The sequence below is a fragment of the Melanerpes formicivorus genome, unplaced genomic scaffold (assembly GCF_026170545.1).
Source record: "Melanerpes formicivorus ecotype bairdi unplaced genomic scaffold, bMelFor1.0.p_v2 SCAF_66, whole genome shotgun sequence".
In the NCBI taxonomy this organism is placed as follows: Eukaryota; Metazoa; Chordata; class Aves; order Piciformes; family Picidae; genus Melanerpes; species Melanerpes formicivorus.
This window is the reverse complement of record NW_027142418.1, coordinates 114,390-132,462: the sequence shown is the minus strand read 5'-3', so window position 1 is coordinate 132,462 and position 18,073 is coordinate 114,390. Positions and strand designations below refer to the sequence as shown.

Below are 18,073 nucleotides of genomic sequence, written 5' to 3'. Positions count from 1 at the left end.
TCCATGGCCAAGTGGAGGCCAGTGACAAGTGGAGTCCCTCAGGGATCAGTCCTGGGATCAGGCTTGGTTAACATCTTTGTTGGAGCCATGGACAGTGGCACTGAGGCTCCCTCAGCACCAAGCTGTGTGGTGTGGCTGACAGCTGGAGGGAGGGATCCATCCAGAGGGACCTGCACAGGCTGCAGAGCTGGGACCAAGCCAACCTCATGAGGTTCAACAAGACCAAGTGCAGGATCCTGCAACTGGGTCAGGGCAATCCCAGGCACTGATATAGGCTTGAGAGCAGCCCTGAAGAAAAGGTCTTGGGGCTGCTGGGGGAGGAGAAGCTCAACAGGAGCCAGCAGTGAGCACCTGCAGCCCAGAGAGCCAAGCAGAGCCTGGGCTGCAGCAAGAGAAGTGTGGCCAGCAGGGCCAGGGAGGTGACTCTCCCCCTCTGCTCCACTCTGCTGAGACCCCACCTGGAGCTCTGTGTCCAGTTCTCGACCCTGTGGCACAGGAAAGATCTGGAGGTGCTGGAAGGTGTCCAGAGAAGGGCCACGAGGAGGAGCAGAGGGCTGGAGCTGCTCTGCTATGAGGACAAACTGAGAGGGTTGGTGTTGTTCATTCTGGAGAAGACTCCAAGGAGACCTTGTGGCCTTCCAGTATGTGAAGGGGGCTACAAGAAAGCTGGAGACTGACTTTTGAGGGTGTCAGGGTGTGATAGGACTGGGGGGGAATAGAACAAAACTAGAAATGGGGAGATTCAGATTGGATGTTTGGAAGTTCTTCCCCAGGAGGGTGGTGAGAGACTGGCACAGGTTGCCCAGGGAGGTGGTGGAAGCCTCATCCCTCGAGGTTTTTTAGACCAGGCTGGATGGGACCCTGGGCAGCCTGATCTAGTGTCTCACCACCCTCATGGGTGTCCCTGCCCATGGCGGTTGGTCCCTTCCAACCCTGGCGATTCTGTCCTTGATTCTGTGATGTATTCCTCTGTACCACAGCTCAGTTTTGGGTGTGCTGCCACATTCCCTCAGTGCTGGAAGCTGTTCATTTGTGTTTTGCAAGCTTTCCTTTGTCTCCAGGCTGAATCTGATGGTATTTTCATGAATTATTAAAAATAGCTGCTATATTGTGAAATTAGTGGTGTTAACCTACTTTAACAGGGAAATTAGGTCAGTTACCATATTTGTGCCTTCAGCTCTCCTGTGTTTTTACAGCTCCTGCATTCTACAGAATGGGTGTCCTCCTGTGTAAATATATCTGTGTGCAGCACTTTGCTTCATCCCACACTCAAACAAGCACAGCAGGGTAAAGGCTTCATATTAGTCTCTGCTGATAAAAACCTCTTGGCCAAAGAAGAAACAACTTCCTGCAGGATGTTTACAATGGGGAAGACAAATTGGGCTGTTCCATAATTCTGATATTTGAAACACACCTTAAAAAAAAAATAAATCAGACTGCAAAGCAATTTTTGGGGTTATCTTCATCAGAGCACTTAGGAACACCTCTTCCAAACCTACCTTACCTGAAACAGAGACACAGACAAAATAGCCACTGACAGTGAAATGCACTTGGACATCCACCAAGCTACTAAATCCTCTCTGATCAGAGACCAGGGAGGGAAGGGGTGACAGTGCCCTACCCGCAGTAGGTCTTGATTGCTACCGTGGTATTGAACGTGTCCAGAGCAGGGCCACGAGGATGAGCAGAGGGCTGGAGCACCTCTCCTATGAGGACAGACTGAAGGAGTTGGGGCTGTTCAGTCTGGAGAAGAGAAGGCTCCCAGGTGACCTAATTGTGTGTGGCCTTGCAGTATCTGAAGGGGGCCTACAAGAAGGCTGGGGAGGGACTGCTCAGGATCTCAGGTAGTGATAGGACTAGGGGGAATGGAATGAAGCTGGAGGTGGGGAGATTCAGGCTGGATGTGAGGAGGAGGTTCTTCCCCATGAGAGTGGTGAAACCCTGGAATGGGCTGTCCAGGGAGGTGATTGAGGCCCCGTCCCTGGAGGTGTTTAAGCCCAGGCTGGATGAAGCTCTGGCCAGCCTGATCTAGTGTGGGATGCCCCTGCCCATGGCAGGGAGGTTGGAACTGGATGATCCTTGTGGTCCCTTCCAACCCTGATTCTGTAATTCTGTGATCTGAAGCACTGGCCACACAGGGAGAAGGAAGCAACTTGTCATGCTTTGTGCAAAGGTCACTGTCCTAAGCTAGATGCAAAACACAAGGCCCAGCTGCTTAGTCGCCACAAAAGGAATGCAAGTGCTCACAAGACACAATGCACTGCAGACCACATCTCCACTCTTTCCATCCTCAGCTTTTTCAGTCCTCCTTCGGTCTTGGCTCTTATTTTTTACACTACAGTCACCAGGTTAAGCATGAGTTCAGACATTGCAGTTGCTTGTTTAGGCAGGGGAGTCTGTTGTGCATCTCCAAACTGAGCTTACTTTTCCCTCTGGTCACTCACAATTCCCAGTGAGAGCTCCAGGACAAAGATAAGCCTGCTGCTCTCAATAAAAAGCCCTTTTATTCTGCCTCAAATTTCCCCACACCAAGGAATCATCATTATTGTCTTCCCAATACAAGGACAAGATTCACCTCTAGATAATACTCCCAGAGAGAGGCACAGAGAATTATCCCTCTGGCAGCTCTCTGACAATTCTTCCTCTACAAACCAGTTCACAGCCACCCTCTCACTTTCACACTGAGGCACAAGAACCTACCGCAGTTACATCTGCCTCTAGGAAAAAGAACTGGAATGTAACAGTATGCATTTGCTCTTTCCTCTCAGCTTCAAGATGATCTGAACAAAAAGACTGCAATTTCTGTGTGCTAACTGTATTCCAGAAGAGGAGAAAGAAGGGGGAAAAGAAAGTAGGACAAATACAGACCTACAGGACATTCCTTTCTCTGGTGTAATGAGATGCCACAATTCAACTTTTAGCATTCCTTGCTATCCTTTTCTTCTGTCCATGCTTACCCACATGCATAGATATTGCTGAGAAAGGCTGAATCATCAGGAAGCCTAAGATCTTAGGAGTCCAAGGAACATGAGAGCTGCTGCAGAACTACCCCCACAGAAGACCATACAAGAAGAGTCTCAGGAATCCTCCTAAGCACCCTCCTGATTCTCTTGATTCCTTACCCTGGTACTTTTTAACAGATGACAGAAACAAAACCCTTCCTGGTTTGTTTTTTAGGTTACTTTGTTTAGGGGAGTTTTGGTTTTGTTTTGTTTTGTTTGTTTTTGTTTAAAAAGTGTCCAGAGAAGGCAGAGAATGAGGCAACAGGTATCACAAACCCACCCTCCCATTCCCCGGGGTAAGCATCCTTTCCATTCTCTCCTCTCAGGGCTGTCCCTGGAACTGCCATTGAGCTGAGACTAACAGCTTCTGGATGAAGAGTTTTATTTTTCTGTCTTCCAGGATCACCTCCACACAGGAATTGACAGAATGCTCCTCAGCTGTGAAGCAGACCTATATTTCAGGAGATGTTGCCTCAACAGTCTCCAACAGAAATATGCAGGCTTACAAAAGCAATCAATGGCAGGAGCAGTAAGAACTTCTGCAGCTAGGGATGTGTCAGCAGGGCTTTTTCTCTGTTAGCAGCATAAAGCACAGCTAAGAAGCAGAAGCAAGTTTTGGACACATGGAACCCAAATCAGCTCTCACAGGCAAATGAAATAACAGACACTGCAGGACAGACAACCTAAGAACAACAAGATGTCTGCAATGCCTTTACTTATTTCTGGTACAAATTCTCATTTTGAGTGCTAAATGTCACTCCTCCTCCAAGTTACTGACTACAAGGACCAGGGATAATTAAACAGTGCCACAACAACCTGTTCTGCATCAGCACAACCCCTGCAGGCACTGTCCTCAGCCACCAGCAACAGGCGCACCAAACACTGCAAGCAGTGACCCTGGAAACAGGCACCCCACAACTCTCTGCACAGGGAAGTGGGCAGCATGTTCAGCTCTTACCCCACACCAGCAAGCAATGACACTGTGCAGAATTCACAGAATAGAAGAAACCAGGTTGGAAAAGACCTTTGAGATCAAGTCCATCCTAACACTCAACACCATCTAATCAACTACAACATGGCACCAAGTGCCTCCGCCAGTCCCCTCTTGAACACCTCCAGGGATGGTGACTCCACCACCTCCCTGGGCAGCACATCCCAATGGCCAGTCTCTTTCTGGGAAGAACTTCTTCCTAACATCCATCCTAAACCTCCCCTGACACAGCTTGAGACTGTGTCCTCTTGTTCTGGTGCTGAGTGCCTGGGAGAAGAGACCAACCCCCACCTGGCTACAGCCTCCCTTAAAGGGAGTTTTAGACAGCAAGAAGGTCTCCCCTGAGCCTCCCCTTCTCCAGGCTAAGCAACCCCAGCTCCCTCACCCTCTCCTCTGTGCTCCAGACCCCTCCCCAGCTTTGTTGCCCGTCTCTGGACACCTTCCAGCATCTCAACATCTTTCCTAACCTGAGGGGCCCAGAACTGGACACAGGACTCAAGGTGTGGCCTAACCAGTGCTGAGCACAGGGCACAATGACTTCCCTGCTCCTGATGGCCACACTCTTCCTGATGCAGGCCAGGATGCCCTTGGCCTTCTTGGCCACCTGGGCACACTGCTGGCTCTTGTTCAGCTGCTGTCAACCAGTATCCCCAGGTCCCTTTCTGCCTGGCTGCTCTCCAGCCACTCTGACCCCAGCCTGTAGCACTGCATGGGGTTGTTGTGGCCAAAGTGCAGCACCTGGCACTTGGATGTGTTCAGTCTCATGCCCTTGGACTCTGCCCATCTGTCCAGCCTGGCAAGGTCCCTCTACAGAGCTCTCCTACCCTCTAACAGATCAACTCCTGCTCCCAGTTTGGTGTCATCTGCACATTCACTGATGATGGACTCAATCCCTTCCTCCAGATCATCAATGAAGATATTGAACAGGATGGGGCCCAGCACTGATCCTTGGGGGACACCACTGGTGCCTGGCTGCCAGCTGGCTGTGGCATCATTCACCACCACTCTCTGGGCTCAGCCTCCAGCCAGTTCCTAACCCAGCTCAGAGTGCTGCTGTCCAAGCCAGGGGCTGGCAGCTTGGCCAGGAGTTTGCTGTGGGGGATGGTGTCAAAGGCTTTGCTGAGGTCCAGGCAGACTACATCCACAGACTGCCCCACATCCACCAGGCAGTCACCTGGGCATAGAAGGAGATCAAGTTGGTCAGGCAAGACCTGCTCTTCCTAAATCCATGCTGGCTGAGCCTGATCCCTTGGCCATCCTGTAAGTGCTGTGTGATTGCACTCAAGATGACTGTTCCATGATCTTGCCTGGCACTGAGGTCAGGCTGACAGGTCTGGAATTGCCTGGCTCATCCAACCTGCCCTTCTTGTGGATGGGCATCACCTTGGCAGCTTCCAGTCATCTGGGACCTCTGCAGTGAGCCAGGACTGCTGGAAAATGATGGAGAGCAACTTGGCAGCTAATCTGCCAGCTAGGATGGATCCCATCTGGTCCCATGGACCTGTGGGGATCCAAGTGGCTAAGGAGGTCTGCAACTACTTCTTCCTGGATCACAGGGGAACTATACTGCTCCCTGCCTCCATCTGCCAGCTCTACAGGCCAGCTGTCCTGCACACAACCTATCCTGCTATTAAAATTTGAGGCAAAGAAGGTGTTAAGCACCTCTGCCTTTCCTCATCTTTTGTTACTATATCCCCCTACATGTCCACCAAGGAGTGGAGGTTGTCCTAGCCCTCCTCTTGCCATTAATGTATTTGTAGAAGGATTGTTTGTTGTCCTTCGCAGCAGTGCCAGGCTAAGCTCTAAATAGGCTTTTGCCCCTCTCATTTTTTTCCTGCATGACCTAGCAACATCCTTAAACATTCCATGGGTCACCTTTCCTTCCTTCCAAAGATGATAAACCCTCTTTTTTTCCCCTTAATTCACTCAGAAGCTCATTGCCCATCCAGGCTGTCTGCCCTGGGGCTCATCTCTGGCACATTGGCACAGCCTGTTCCTGCACCCTCAGGAGTTCTTCCTTGAAGTAGGTCCAGCGCTCCTGGACCCCTTTGTTTTTAAGAGCTGTTTCCCAAGGTACCTTCTGAGTTAGTTCCTTGAGTAACCTGAAGTCCACCCTCTGGAAGTCCAGAGTGGAGGTTTTGTTGCTGGCCCTCTTAGCTTGGCTGCATATTGAACACTCAGTTATCTCTTGGTCACTGGAGCCCAGACAGCCTCCAACCACCACATCCCCACCAACCCTTCTCTGCTTGTAAATAGGAGGTCAAGCAGACCCTTACCCTTGGTAGGCTCACACAGCAGCTGGGATAAGAAGCTGTCCTCCATGCACTCTAAGAACCTCCTAGACTGCCTCCTCTCTGCTGTGTTGAGATCCCAGCAGATGTCAGGCAGGTTGAAGTCTCCCAGGAGAACAAGGTCAGGCGATCCTGAGACAGCTTTAAGCTGCCTATAGAATGCTTCATCAACACCTTCATCCTGGTTGGGTGGTCTATAGCAGACTCCAACCAGGGTGTCTGCCCTGCTGATCTTCCCTCTAATTCTCACCCACAGGCACTCAACCCAATCGACCCTGATCTCCAGCTCAATGGCCTCTAGTGCCTCCGTGATGTACAGGGCCACCCCTCCACCTCTTCTCCCTTGCCTGTCTCTCCTGAAGAGCCTGTAGCCACCAATTAACAGCACTCCAGTCATGTGAGTTGTCCCACCACGTCTCTGTGATGGCAACTACATCATAACTTTCCTGCTGCAACAAGGCTTCCAGCTCCTCTCGTTTGTTACCCATGCTTCATGCATCAGTGTCCATGCACTTCAGCTGGGCTGCTGGTTTCACCCCTGGCTCTAGCTTATCACCCTCAGACTCCTGTCTTGGGGGACTGGCTTCAGCCCCTTCCCCTTGTGAATCTAATTTAAAGCCCTGTCAATGAGACCTGCCAACTCCCTTCCTAGAACCCTTTTCCCTCTGTGGCCTGCTCTCACGCACTAAGATCTTTCTCCTCCTCTGGGACAGATGTACTCCATCTGCTGCTAGCTGACCTGGTGCTATAGAAAGTTCCTCAAGATCAAACCCCCAAAATTCTGTTGGTGGCATCAGCCTCTGAGCCACTTGTTAATGACACCTGCTGTCCTGCTCCTTTCAGTATTCCTTCCTGCAACTAAAGATATTGATGAAAAAATTACCTGACCCCTCAACCAGTTCTCCCAGAGCCCTGAAGTCCTTTTTGACTGCCTTGGGACCTCTGGTTGCATCATCACTCCCCACCTGCATAACTATCAAGGGATAGTAATCAGAGGACTGTACCAGACTAGGCAGCCTTCTGGTAACATCCCTGACCCGGGCCCCAGGGAGGCAGCAGACTTCCCTGTGGGAAGGATCTGGCCAACATGTGGGGCCCTCTGTTCTCCTCGGGAGGGAATCACCAATAACAATTACCCTCTGCTTTTTTTTGAGGGAACAAGTCCTGATGCAAGGGGCAGGCTGTTTGGCTTTAGAGAGCACCTCAGATGGTGTGTCCTCTGCCATCAGAATCACCTCACCTTCAACTTCTAGCACCCTATATTTGTTTTGCAGGGGCAGGGGGGAAGGTGAGGGGAGCCGTGAGGGTTTTACTTTGCCTCTCCTAAGAGGGGCCTGTATCCATTCCCCACTACTTTTTGGGTCACCTCCCTCTGCTAGGGGAGCCTGCAGAGCCTGCTTACTCAAATCCAACTCCCTTTCACATTCTCTTACAGTCCTAAGTCTAGCAACCTCTGCCTTCAGTTCAGCCACTATGTTAAGCAGACAGTCGAGCTGCTCACACCTAATGCAGGTGTTGTCTCCACTGCCCTCCATTCAGCTGCCAGGCTCCAGCACTCTCTGCAGCCAGTTGCCTGCTTATGTCCGACCTCAGTCTGGGTCAACACTGATCTTTTGCAAACAGCTTTGCTGCAAGTCACAACCATCCCTGTCCCTGGCTGCTGACCGACTGGGAAACGAAACAAAACAACAGACGACAAGCGCCGCGGCAGTGCCGCCGGCTGCGGCCAAGCCAGCAGCTCTCCAGCCAAGTGCCGACCGCACGGCTCAGCCCTGCCGCGGTTAAACTTCCTGCGGCTGGCGTCAGGACCTCGAGCAGGCACACCAGAGATGACCCTGCTGGTCCCTGCTGACTGCCGAGGTCCTCCTGCCCCAAAAAGCCCGAGAAGGACACTAAAATGGAGTGCCTTTGGGCTCCAGCACACCAGTGCCGGTGCCGGCCCCGAGGCAGCTCTCCAGCAAAAAGCACAGGTTCTTTACCTTGTAGCAAACATCGCTCTCAGGGAAGAGAAGGTAGCAGCATCTTCCTTCAAAGCCTTCAGCTCATTGCGCAGCTTCATCATCGTCTCTGTCACCATAGCTTTCTCATTTTCATACTTGCTCTTTAAGTTGGCAAGGGCTACCTCTGCAGTCTGTTGTTTACCAAGAGGAACAGAAACATACCAGTTAACGAAACTCTTCACAAAGTGGCCAGCTAAGAGAATTTGAATCCAGTTCCTTTGAACTGGAATGTTACACTTCTGGTCAATTTTTGTTGTACAAACCCCCCATCATTTCCAAACACTGAAAAGAGATCAGACCTAGGGGTCTCCTGCTTCCAATAACCATGCAAAGAGATCAGACCTAGGGGTCTCCTGCTTCCAATAACCATGCAAAGAGATCAGACCTAGTGGTCTCCATGCAGCAGCATCTAGGGAGTTACAGAACACACACTTGGTGGCACCTGTCTGACTACTAAATGAAATAAAGCTCAACATACTTCACCACAAAGAATAAACTCTTATTTAGTAGCTCCACATTTAAAGGCAGCCATCAAACACTTCCACAGTTCTCTAACCCTTTCAGCATTGTGCCCATTTCTAAGTTTGGGACACCTTCATTAAAATGTGCAAAAGAAAACTGGAAGTCTCTCTCCATTTCTTAAAACAATACTGTACTACTTTTTTTTAAAGACAATTTCCATGTGCATTAATTTAACTTCAGAGGAGACAATGAAGTGTGCCACCACATGGTGCCTCTGTGGCAGTTATTTGTATCAAATGGCACAGCCCAGTGCCCAAAGACTCATTTGCCCTTCACTCCTTTTATTTTGACCGTGCAGATCACATCTGTATCTTGAAAGGCTTCCTTTCATTTTGCAGTTTGACAAAGAGTTACTCTTAAAGGTAACTAATAGAACTCTTCCAAGTACAAAACAAGATCTGCCTCTTCATTCTAGGTGCCTTACATTAAATATCATCTAACCTAACTCGACAGACAGTAGATTGGAGCTATCTTAAGTTTAATGAAGTCTCACTGGTATGTGACTAGCAAAAGCCAGCTAAAGCCCCAGCACTCAGCTTTCCAGCAGGACGGCTGTGTGCCCCTAATGGAACAGCCCCAGTGAGTTGAGGCTATGGCAGTGTGGGCTCCTGTGTTTGTGACCCCATTTGCTGACACTATAGCCTTTATACCTGTAAGGACTTGGTTACCTGTTTGTTGGCCTTCAGCACAGTTCTCAGAGTTGCTATCTGTTCTCTCTTGGTGCTCAGCAGGGACTTCAACTTCAGGATTTCTTCCATGAGAGCTTCCTTGTCTTTGTCCACCACTGGCCCAAGTTCCTGAGTGGCCACACGCTGCCTGGACAACTCAGTTGTCCTGTCCACAGCAGCCTGCAGGTGTTTGATCTGATCCCGGATGATAGCAATCAAGTTGTAAATATTCATCGGCTCTTTCCGAGGGTCTGACACAGGAGATGGGAGAGATGACACTGGAGATGGGCTGCTGTCACCGCTTCCGCTCTCAGCCTTTCCTAGCTCTATAGTCAACAGCCCCTTAGAAAGAAGAATGGGAGACCTTCTTCCCTTGGTCTCTGGGCTGCTGCGCCCTCCTTTCCCTTCCTTGTAGTAATCCAGCATCACCCTGTTTGGAGTTTCATTGTTGCACATGCAGACATGGTGGTACAGATTGGCCAGTTCTTCGCTGAAGGTGACTAGTTCATCTTGTGCCACGCTGAGGCTGCCCTGTGTCTCCCCAGCAACATCACTGACTTTCTTCAGCTCCTTCTCCAGTCTGGCCACCTGCTCTCTATCATGCCTGCTGGACTTCTCTAGAGAGGAGATCTTTTCTGTGAGAGCTTGGTTCTCAGTCTCATACCTGCTCTTCTCATCTTCATACTTAGTCTCACATTCTTTGTATTTGGCCTTAAGAGTTTTGAGCTCTTCTTTAAGGTCGGTGATCTCTGCCACAGCCACTTTGTACTTGCACTCCAAGATCTCTGGCCCATTGATGTCAACTTCATAATAGTCTCCATCTTCATGGCTGTCTCTGTCCTTCTCGTTGTCGAGGGCGGACTGGCGCTCCTTGCTGACCTGGAGCTTCTTCATCGCATTCAAGTTTTCTGTGAGTCTGCCAACTTTCTCATGCTGCTCTGAGAGGGCCCCCCGCGTATTTTCCAGCTGCTTCTGAGATTCCTGTAATGTTGTTAACAAGTTCACCTTTTCTCTTTCCATCTGAAATACATGAACACAGACAGCTACATAAAGGCAACTGTGTCACTAGGTGGTTTTATTGTAATTGCAGCTTCACAGTTTGCATTGGCCTGGAAGGCACCCTCAAAGGTCACCTTGTCCAACCACCTGGCAGTCAGCAGGGACAGCTCCAACTACAGCAGGCTGCCCAGGGACACACTGAATCTGATCTTCAATGTCTTCAGGGATGAGGCTTCCACCACTTCCCAGTGTCTCACCACCCTCATGGGGAACAACTTCTTCCTAACATCCAATCTGAATCTACCCATTTCTAGTTTTGTTCCATCCCCCCCAGTCCTATCACTCCCTGACACCCTCAAAAGTCCCTCCCCAGCTTTCCTGTAGTCCCCTTCAGATACTGGAAGGCCACAAGAAGGGCTCCTTGTGCAGGTTTGGAAAGACTATGTACTTTCTTGTAAAAACTATCTCAAGCACAGTGTTGTCTTGACAGTCCCTTCTTATTTGCACTTTGAAATGCACATTTTTGCTCATTTCTTCCGTAGCTGATTGCCTCATTGTGAAAACGTCCTTCCAGCTGAAGATGACCTGAGGTTCACTGCGCTCTTGCAAATTATCCAGTAAATATTAGAAAACATGCAGCTAGTCTACAGAGGAAGCCTGGAGCTTTATGAAGGACTAAGAAATAACAAAACTTTTCAAGTTTATCCTCTGAAAGTTCTCATTTGGCAAAAATCCACCTATTTTTTCCCCCACAACAGCTTTTTCTTATAGAGCACTTAAAAAATGCTTAAATAAATAGCTTTAAACCATTCCTAGGCAAGACAATCTCTCCAACCTCCCAACAGCACAAATATAACACAACAATGCTCAGCATGGATTAAAACTCCATGTTCTTTGGATTAATTATAGACAATAGTTCTGTTGTACAAAACCCTTTGGATGAAGCTGACTGGAGTAAAGATCAATGTTTTAAATGACTCTTTCTCAGCAGTGCCAAAATGCAACAGGCACTGCATGTACTGCACACCAGATGCATTCCAGCTTTCATAGTATCATAGTATCATTCAGGGTTGGAAGGGACCACAAGGATCATCTAGTTCCAACCCCCCTGCCATGGGCAGGGACACCCCACACTAGATCAGGCTGGCCAGAGCCTCATCCAGCCTGGGCTTAAACACCTTCAGGGATGGGGCCTCAACCACCTCCCTGGACAACCCATTCCAGGGTTTCACCACTCTCATGGTGAAGAACCTCCTCCTCACATCCAGCCTGAATCTCCCACCTCCAGCTTCATTCCATTCCCCCTAGTCCTATCACTTCCTCCAAACTCAGGACATGACTGCTAATGTCCTTGCCTTTGAAAACCCTGCAGTTTTCTTCTGGCAAACACTGAATATTTCCAAATTCTAAATCAAAGTATTGGGTTTGGCTGAGCTGGAGTTAATTATACCTGGAGGATCTTTCCAGTGCTATGTTTTGCAGTGCTGTAGCTGGGTGTTGATACCACACCAGTGTTTTGGCTACTGCTGAACCCACCAAAAGGGCTGGGCTGTACTTTTCCAACATTTCCCCACCCCAGGAGTAGGCTGAGGGGTGGGCAGGACCTTGGGGAGGGCATACAGCTGGGCCAGCTGATCCAAACTGGCCAAAGGGGCACTCCATGCCATATGATGTCAGTTCAAACATACAAGCTAAGTGAAAGAAGGAAGTGGGGGACATTGGTTGAGGGTATCTATCTTCTGGAGCAAACACTACATATATTAGAGTTTTGCTTCCCAGGAGTGACCAAACATTGTCTGGATTGGTGGGAAGTAGAGCAGAACATCTTTGCTTCCTCTGCTTCAGTGTGCAGCCTCTGCTTTGGCTTTGCATTATTAAATTGCCTCTATCTTATTACAGCCCTTTGGTAATATTTTCCCCTCTCCCCTTTCCATCTAAGGGGAGTGATAGAACAGCTTTGGTGGGCATTTGGCCCCAGCCAGGGCCAGACCAACCACCACACCTTTACAAATACAATTCGTGCTGCACGGTGGCCATATGAGATAACGAAGGGACTGAAATCCCAACCCAAATGAACTCTATCAGCTATTTGGAAGTACACAACTGTTTAGGAAACCTGTTTACCTGCATGAGCTGTTGTTTCAGCTTCTGGATCTCAGAAATGTTTAGTTCACTCAGCAGATCTGACACCAGGCTCGGGGCTGGAGGGAAGCTCTCGTTTTTCTTGGGTGTAGAGGTACTGTTCTTGCCGTTGCTGAGCTTGCCGAGGCAGTTTTGCTCAAACCCATTCACGATTTCATCGTTGTTGGGCTCCGTGGCCTCATCGCTGAACTTCAGCCCGTCCAGGGAGATGTTCAGGTGGCTGTTGTACATGGAGTCGTTGATGTTCATGTAGTGAGAGAGCTCCTTGCGGAGGTTGTTCTTCTGCTCCCGCTCCGTCTTCAGTGTCTCTAAGGCCTCCTCCAGCTGGCGTTCTGAGATCTCCTTCAGCCGTATGGCATCTTCCAGCTGGCTGTTGAGAAATTCTGTCTCCTCTTCAAGCCTTTTGATTTCATGCTTCAAGCCTTCAAACTCCACCTGGAGGTACACACAGGGAGATGGGAAGAAAAGCCCTAATGAAAATATCTGCCTGCAAGGCATCAAGTATCTTACTGCTGAATCTTTCAGCTCACTATATTCGTGTGAACCATTTTCCAGCTCTGGACTCTAGTTTTGGCACTGTGACTATCTGCAAATGCAATTTACCTTCACAGAGACCAGGAAATACAATTTCCAAGTAAACCATCAGATGTGATGACCTATTCCAACTTAGTTAGGATGGGTGGGAGACACAATGTTTGATACAGAGGCATCACAACATAGGCTTTCCTAGCACACAATGCAAATTCTTTCTCCGATAGACAAATTCCCTAGCCAACCTTCCCACAAATTCAACATTTCCAAACACTGCTGCACTGCTGTTAGAATGTGCCGCTGGACTAAAGCTGCAGGGATGTACCTGGCAATCAAACTCTGCTTTCATACATTTGAAACAAACATGTTCTATCATTTCATTCCTCAACATTTCAGCGCATCTGGAATGGGCTATGGTTCAGACTCCCTGCTTTGGACTCGCCATGCTGCCACATAGTATTTGATGGCAAACTCTAAGTTTTTACCTGTAAAACTACCTTTTTTCCCTTGTACTGAAATTATAAACACACCCCTCCCCCCCATCAGTGTGAAAAGTTCAATCCCTCAGGAAAAAAATGAATACTCCTACCTAAGAAAGGAATAGAATAGAATAGAATGGAATAGAATAGACCAGACCAGACCAGGTTGGAAGAGACCTTCAAGATCATCACGTCCAACCTATCATCCAACCCCACCTAATCAACTAACCCATGTAACCAAGCACCCTGTCAAGTCTCCTCCTGAACACCTCCAGTGATGGCGATGTATACCAACCAGTGAAGAAATTTTAGATGCCAACATACACCAGTCTGGTAGTGCTGAACCACACTTGGTGTAAAACACATGAACCAATGATGCTAATTCACTTTTGAAACACAAGCCTGCCAAAACTTGCTGGCTTCTTCTAGTTAAGTCTATAGGATAATCAAAGTTTATCAAAATTCATGAGGTAAGATTAGGATAAGGTAGAAAATGGAGGTAATCCATTGCCTTGAAAAGTATTAGTTCTTGATTCTATGTCAGGCTACTGAAATGAAGGATTTCAGGCTGCAGTCTAATTTCAGAGGTTCCAGAACACAAACACCACAGTTGACAATGACTCGCAACTGACAAGACAGTATCTGAGGTTAAAATGTGGCTGGAGCCCAAAATTACAACATCCTTGAATGAATTTATTTTAGAATGGAGCTGGGAACTTCCACTTGCTCCTCTAAATACAATGACTAAGACCAAAAATAAAAGTTAAAACCTAAAAGTAACCAACTCCATGGGCTGGATTCTACCAGGTCACTATCTCTGCCAGTCTGCACCTACAGCCCCTTTATCCCTACCAGATGTTATCAGGGCACCCAAACCAGCATCATCAGACTAAACGTATTCAGGTGAGAACAGGTTCAATCTGGAATCCCATTTTGGGCACAGCAGTGAAGCCAAAGTGATAAACAATGACATGGAGTTTCACCTGGAGGCAAATGAAATCCCTTCAATACCCCAAACACCTTGCTTTGCAGGGCAGCTTGCATTCAGAACTTGACAGAGTTCTGAAGCAAGTCCCAAAAAGCTTTAGCTATATGCTCAGCTACAACAGATAGTGCCAGCGCTACTGTTGTCTTCAAGATCTCCATTTCCTAAATACTATACCATTTTCTCAGATGAACCTTGTGTTTTATTTTATTTAACAAGACTGATGAGAAAAATGAAACTGAAGAGTAAAAATGGCAAGTCTCCAGCTGATAGATGAAGATAAGCAAACAGTGCCAAAGACCACAGCTAATCCAATTACCTCTGCAAACAACAGCTATGGGGAATTATTGAGTTGTTCCCTCAAAGTAGTTTTCTAAACTTCTGAAAACAGCTGGAACTATGCAATTAATGATGACTTTTCAGATGAGCAACTATAAGAGATGTCCATGTTTAATGACAGGAGCTAGAAAAGGAAGGATACAGAATTGGAGCAATAAAACCCAATAAACCCAGCTACAGATAGCGTAGAAGAGCATGGATGGAGAGTACTGCAAATAGACACTGAAAAACTAGTACAGCAAAAAGACTAAACCAAGTAACAACACAGACTGGTAGAGACTTCACTTCCATCAGAGAGAGAGAAGGCAGTGGAAGGACTTGGGAGTGCAAAGCAAGAGCAATGGAGTTTTATGCCTGCATGTAAGCAGAGTCAGAAAGGACTCGTGACACTAAATGCCACAGCTTGTAGTGTCACAAGCAATACAAACAGAAAAGGAGGAGTGGGATGCTCAAGTGAGACAGAACCATGCTACAAACACAGCAACTGCTTGGTGCCAGCAAAGGTTTTGAAAAACCTTGCCTGGTTTTGCTTCAGGACAGACACTTGTTTCTGGAGACAGATGTTTTCCTCCTCAAGCTCAGTGTAGTCTTGCAGCAAACGAGTTTCTCTGAATTTATACTCCTTAATGTCATCTCGCAGCCGGGCCCTTTGGATCTCCACGTTCTGGTTGACCTGGAAAAAGAAACAAATCCCAAAGTGATTTGGTCAGCTACAACTAAGTTTCAACATGTTATCTTTGTCTGCATGCACTGATCAATCAGATTCCACTCAGACAGCAGCTCTTCCCCACCAGCCCCTAAAACGAAACTACAGAAAACCAGTCATTCACACAGCAATTAGCTTTTGGTTTCTTGCTTCTCTTATAAATTCTCACATTGGACTTAAAGGAATGTTAATTGGCAAGGAAAACAGCAGTCACCCCTATGTTGTCCCGCTGGCTGTAAGCGACAGGAAAGTTTTCCAGGTCAGAAGTCAGTGCCTGAATCTGCTAAACGCTTCAGATGACTCCAGACATTCTTTTTTGGACATGTGTTTGCTGCTGCTTTCCAACAGACTTTTTTCTCATGGCCAGCCCAATCATTTTGAAATTTGCTCTAATGAATCCTTTTGAAGAGAGACTCTGAGTTAAAGCTCAAATGAAACCCAAGATCCCAGGCAGAAAGAAATAGCAACTGTGATTAATTATAAAATGTTCCATCCCTCAGCCCCAAGACTTTTGTGAGATCTTGAAAGCCATTAAAATCCCTATTGCTCTGGGGGGACAGATCAGAAACCAAGAAGAATAATCTAGATATTGTTGCATTACATGTCTAGATCTTTGGTGAAACCATACAGACAATAAATTGAGCTAGTGGATATCCAGCTATGTGCATGGCTCACTGGACCTAGCTCTTCCTCCAACATTACTTTCTTTCAAGCCATATCTTTAAATACTTAAATAAAGTGAAAGTATGTTCTGAAGCATTAGTAAGAATACCTTCAGAGCTAGACAAACAGGCAATTTATCAGATATTTTAGCAGCTGCTCCAGTGAAGTGACAAGAGGGTTTTGCAAACAGTTCTAAACACAAGCTTCCAGAAGAGGCATCCTGTCAATGCAGCTACCTAGGCTATGGCATCTTTTCTCTTTCTTCATCTAACCAGAAGCCTAGTCAAGAAAGCTTCATACTCCAGTATACAAATTCAGATTCCCTTAGTGTTCTCACTTCTGATTTGAAACAAGAATGTCAGGGATTAATAAAATATGGTCTCAGCCCTCTTGTGAGCATGCAGCAGGAATACACAGAAACAATACAGCACACGTATCAATGGGCACCTACGGCAAGCTAAGAGATGAAGGAAGCCTTTGCAGCAGGGTCAGATGCCAAGACTTGAACCTGGCACATTCTGAACACCAACACAGAACTGTCTGCAACTGTTAAAACCAATACATTTAAATTACAGCTCCCTCCCATGTCAGGTAATGATGAGAATCTATAAACTTCCCTGTTAATTTTAGCAATGAAGAGATGACCACCACTTCCCAGCACACCAAGAAGCTAAATAAACATTGATTGCTTAAATCAAACACTGCAGTGCAACAGTGCAAATAAAAAGTTGCCATATTCCATGCCCCAGCAAGTGTTGGCTCTGTCTTTGAAGAAACCCAGGGCCACAGGGCCAGATGTGCCATGGGCAGCTAAAGGCTACAGGTTGGAGTGACTTTCCGTTCTAACTTCTCCTTAAAACTGCAATGAGGATCTTGGGCCTTTGGCAGAAAGGGCCTCCAGGCAGACAATCCAAGCTATTTAACAGTTAGGATTGCAAAAGGCTCCTACATCAAACTGAGGTTCATACAAATTAGGAGATCTTAACTGCGATTTTCCACATTCCCCAGGGAGTGAAATGCAGTGGAAGACCTCCCACAAAGCTACTGGCAAGCTTCTCTTCCCACTGCTTGGGTTGCTCTGTTCCTCTTTCTCCCTGGAAGATCTAATCTTTGCAAAGGTCAGTGCCTGGAGAAGTCATTGGAGCAAGTCTTTTTCTTAAAGAAAGACTGGTTCCTGTCCCATCCAGCCTGTTTAATTCAGAGCACCAGTAAGAGTTCATTAGTTCATGTCATAGTACTGCTGTGCTCTGCCTAGCACAAGAAGAATGTCAGTGTGCATCGGAAGGCCAGGTTCAAAAATAGCTCCCAGGCTTGCTGACTGCGAAGGGAAGACAAAACTGGGGTTGCTAGCTGCCTAGCACACTGCAGTTCACTTTGCTCTTAGCATGTTCTCAGGGCATGCTTGGCCAGGACCTCTCTTTACAAAGCCACACCTCCACCCACAGCCCATCACACAGCACACCAAGGTGTCATCACCCCGGTGTGTAGAGATGATGGCCCCAAAACCTCCCTGACCACCTCACCAACCTTCTCAAACTAGAGAATATTCCTACAATGCAGAAGCCTCCCAGCCATCCTGCCCAGAAAAAGACTGCAATCTGAAAGTGAGTTCACCTGATTGAAAGGCCACAGACTACTAGGAAGCTTGTCTTCAGTATTTTCATCCTCTCAGCTGTTCCTTGGAAGAGCTCTACAAAGGGCCCCTCCAAGCAGCACCAGTGCTTAGCAGGGATTTACTCAGGACCGCTTTGGACT

General features: G+C 47.7%; 1 protein-coding gene across 3 annotated transcripts in view; it reads right to left on the bottom strand.

Annotated features, from left to right (window-relative positions):
• BICD2 (BICD cargo adaptor 2) overlaps positions 1 to 18,073 on the bottom strand; it is an 86,882-nt gene that overhangs the window by 12,833 nt on the left and 55,976 nt on the right. For all 3 annotated transcript variants that reach the window (XM_068162576.1, XM_068162577.1, XM_068162578.1), the window contains exons 3-6: positions 15,470 to 15,622; positions 12,598 to 13,050; positions 9,475 to 10,494; positions 8,264 to 8,415 (exon numbers count right to left, since the gene is read on the bottom strand). In XM_068162576.1, the coding sequence (XP_068018677.1) occupies positions 8,264 to 8,415; positions 9,475 to 10,494; positions 12,598 to 13,050; positions 15,470 to 15,622 (1,778 nt within the window). The remainder of the gene's footprint in view (positions 1 to 8,263; positions 8,416 to 9,474; positions 10,495 to 12,597; positions 13,051 to 15,469; positions 15,623 to 18,073) is intronic.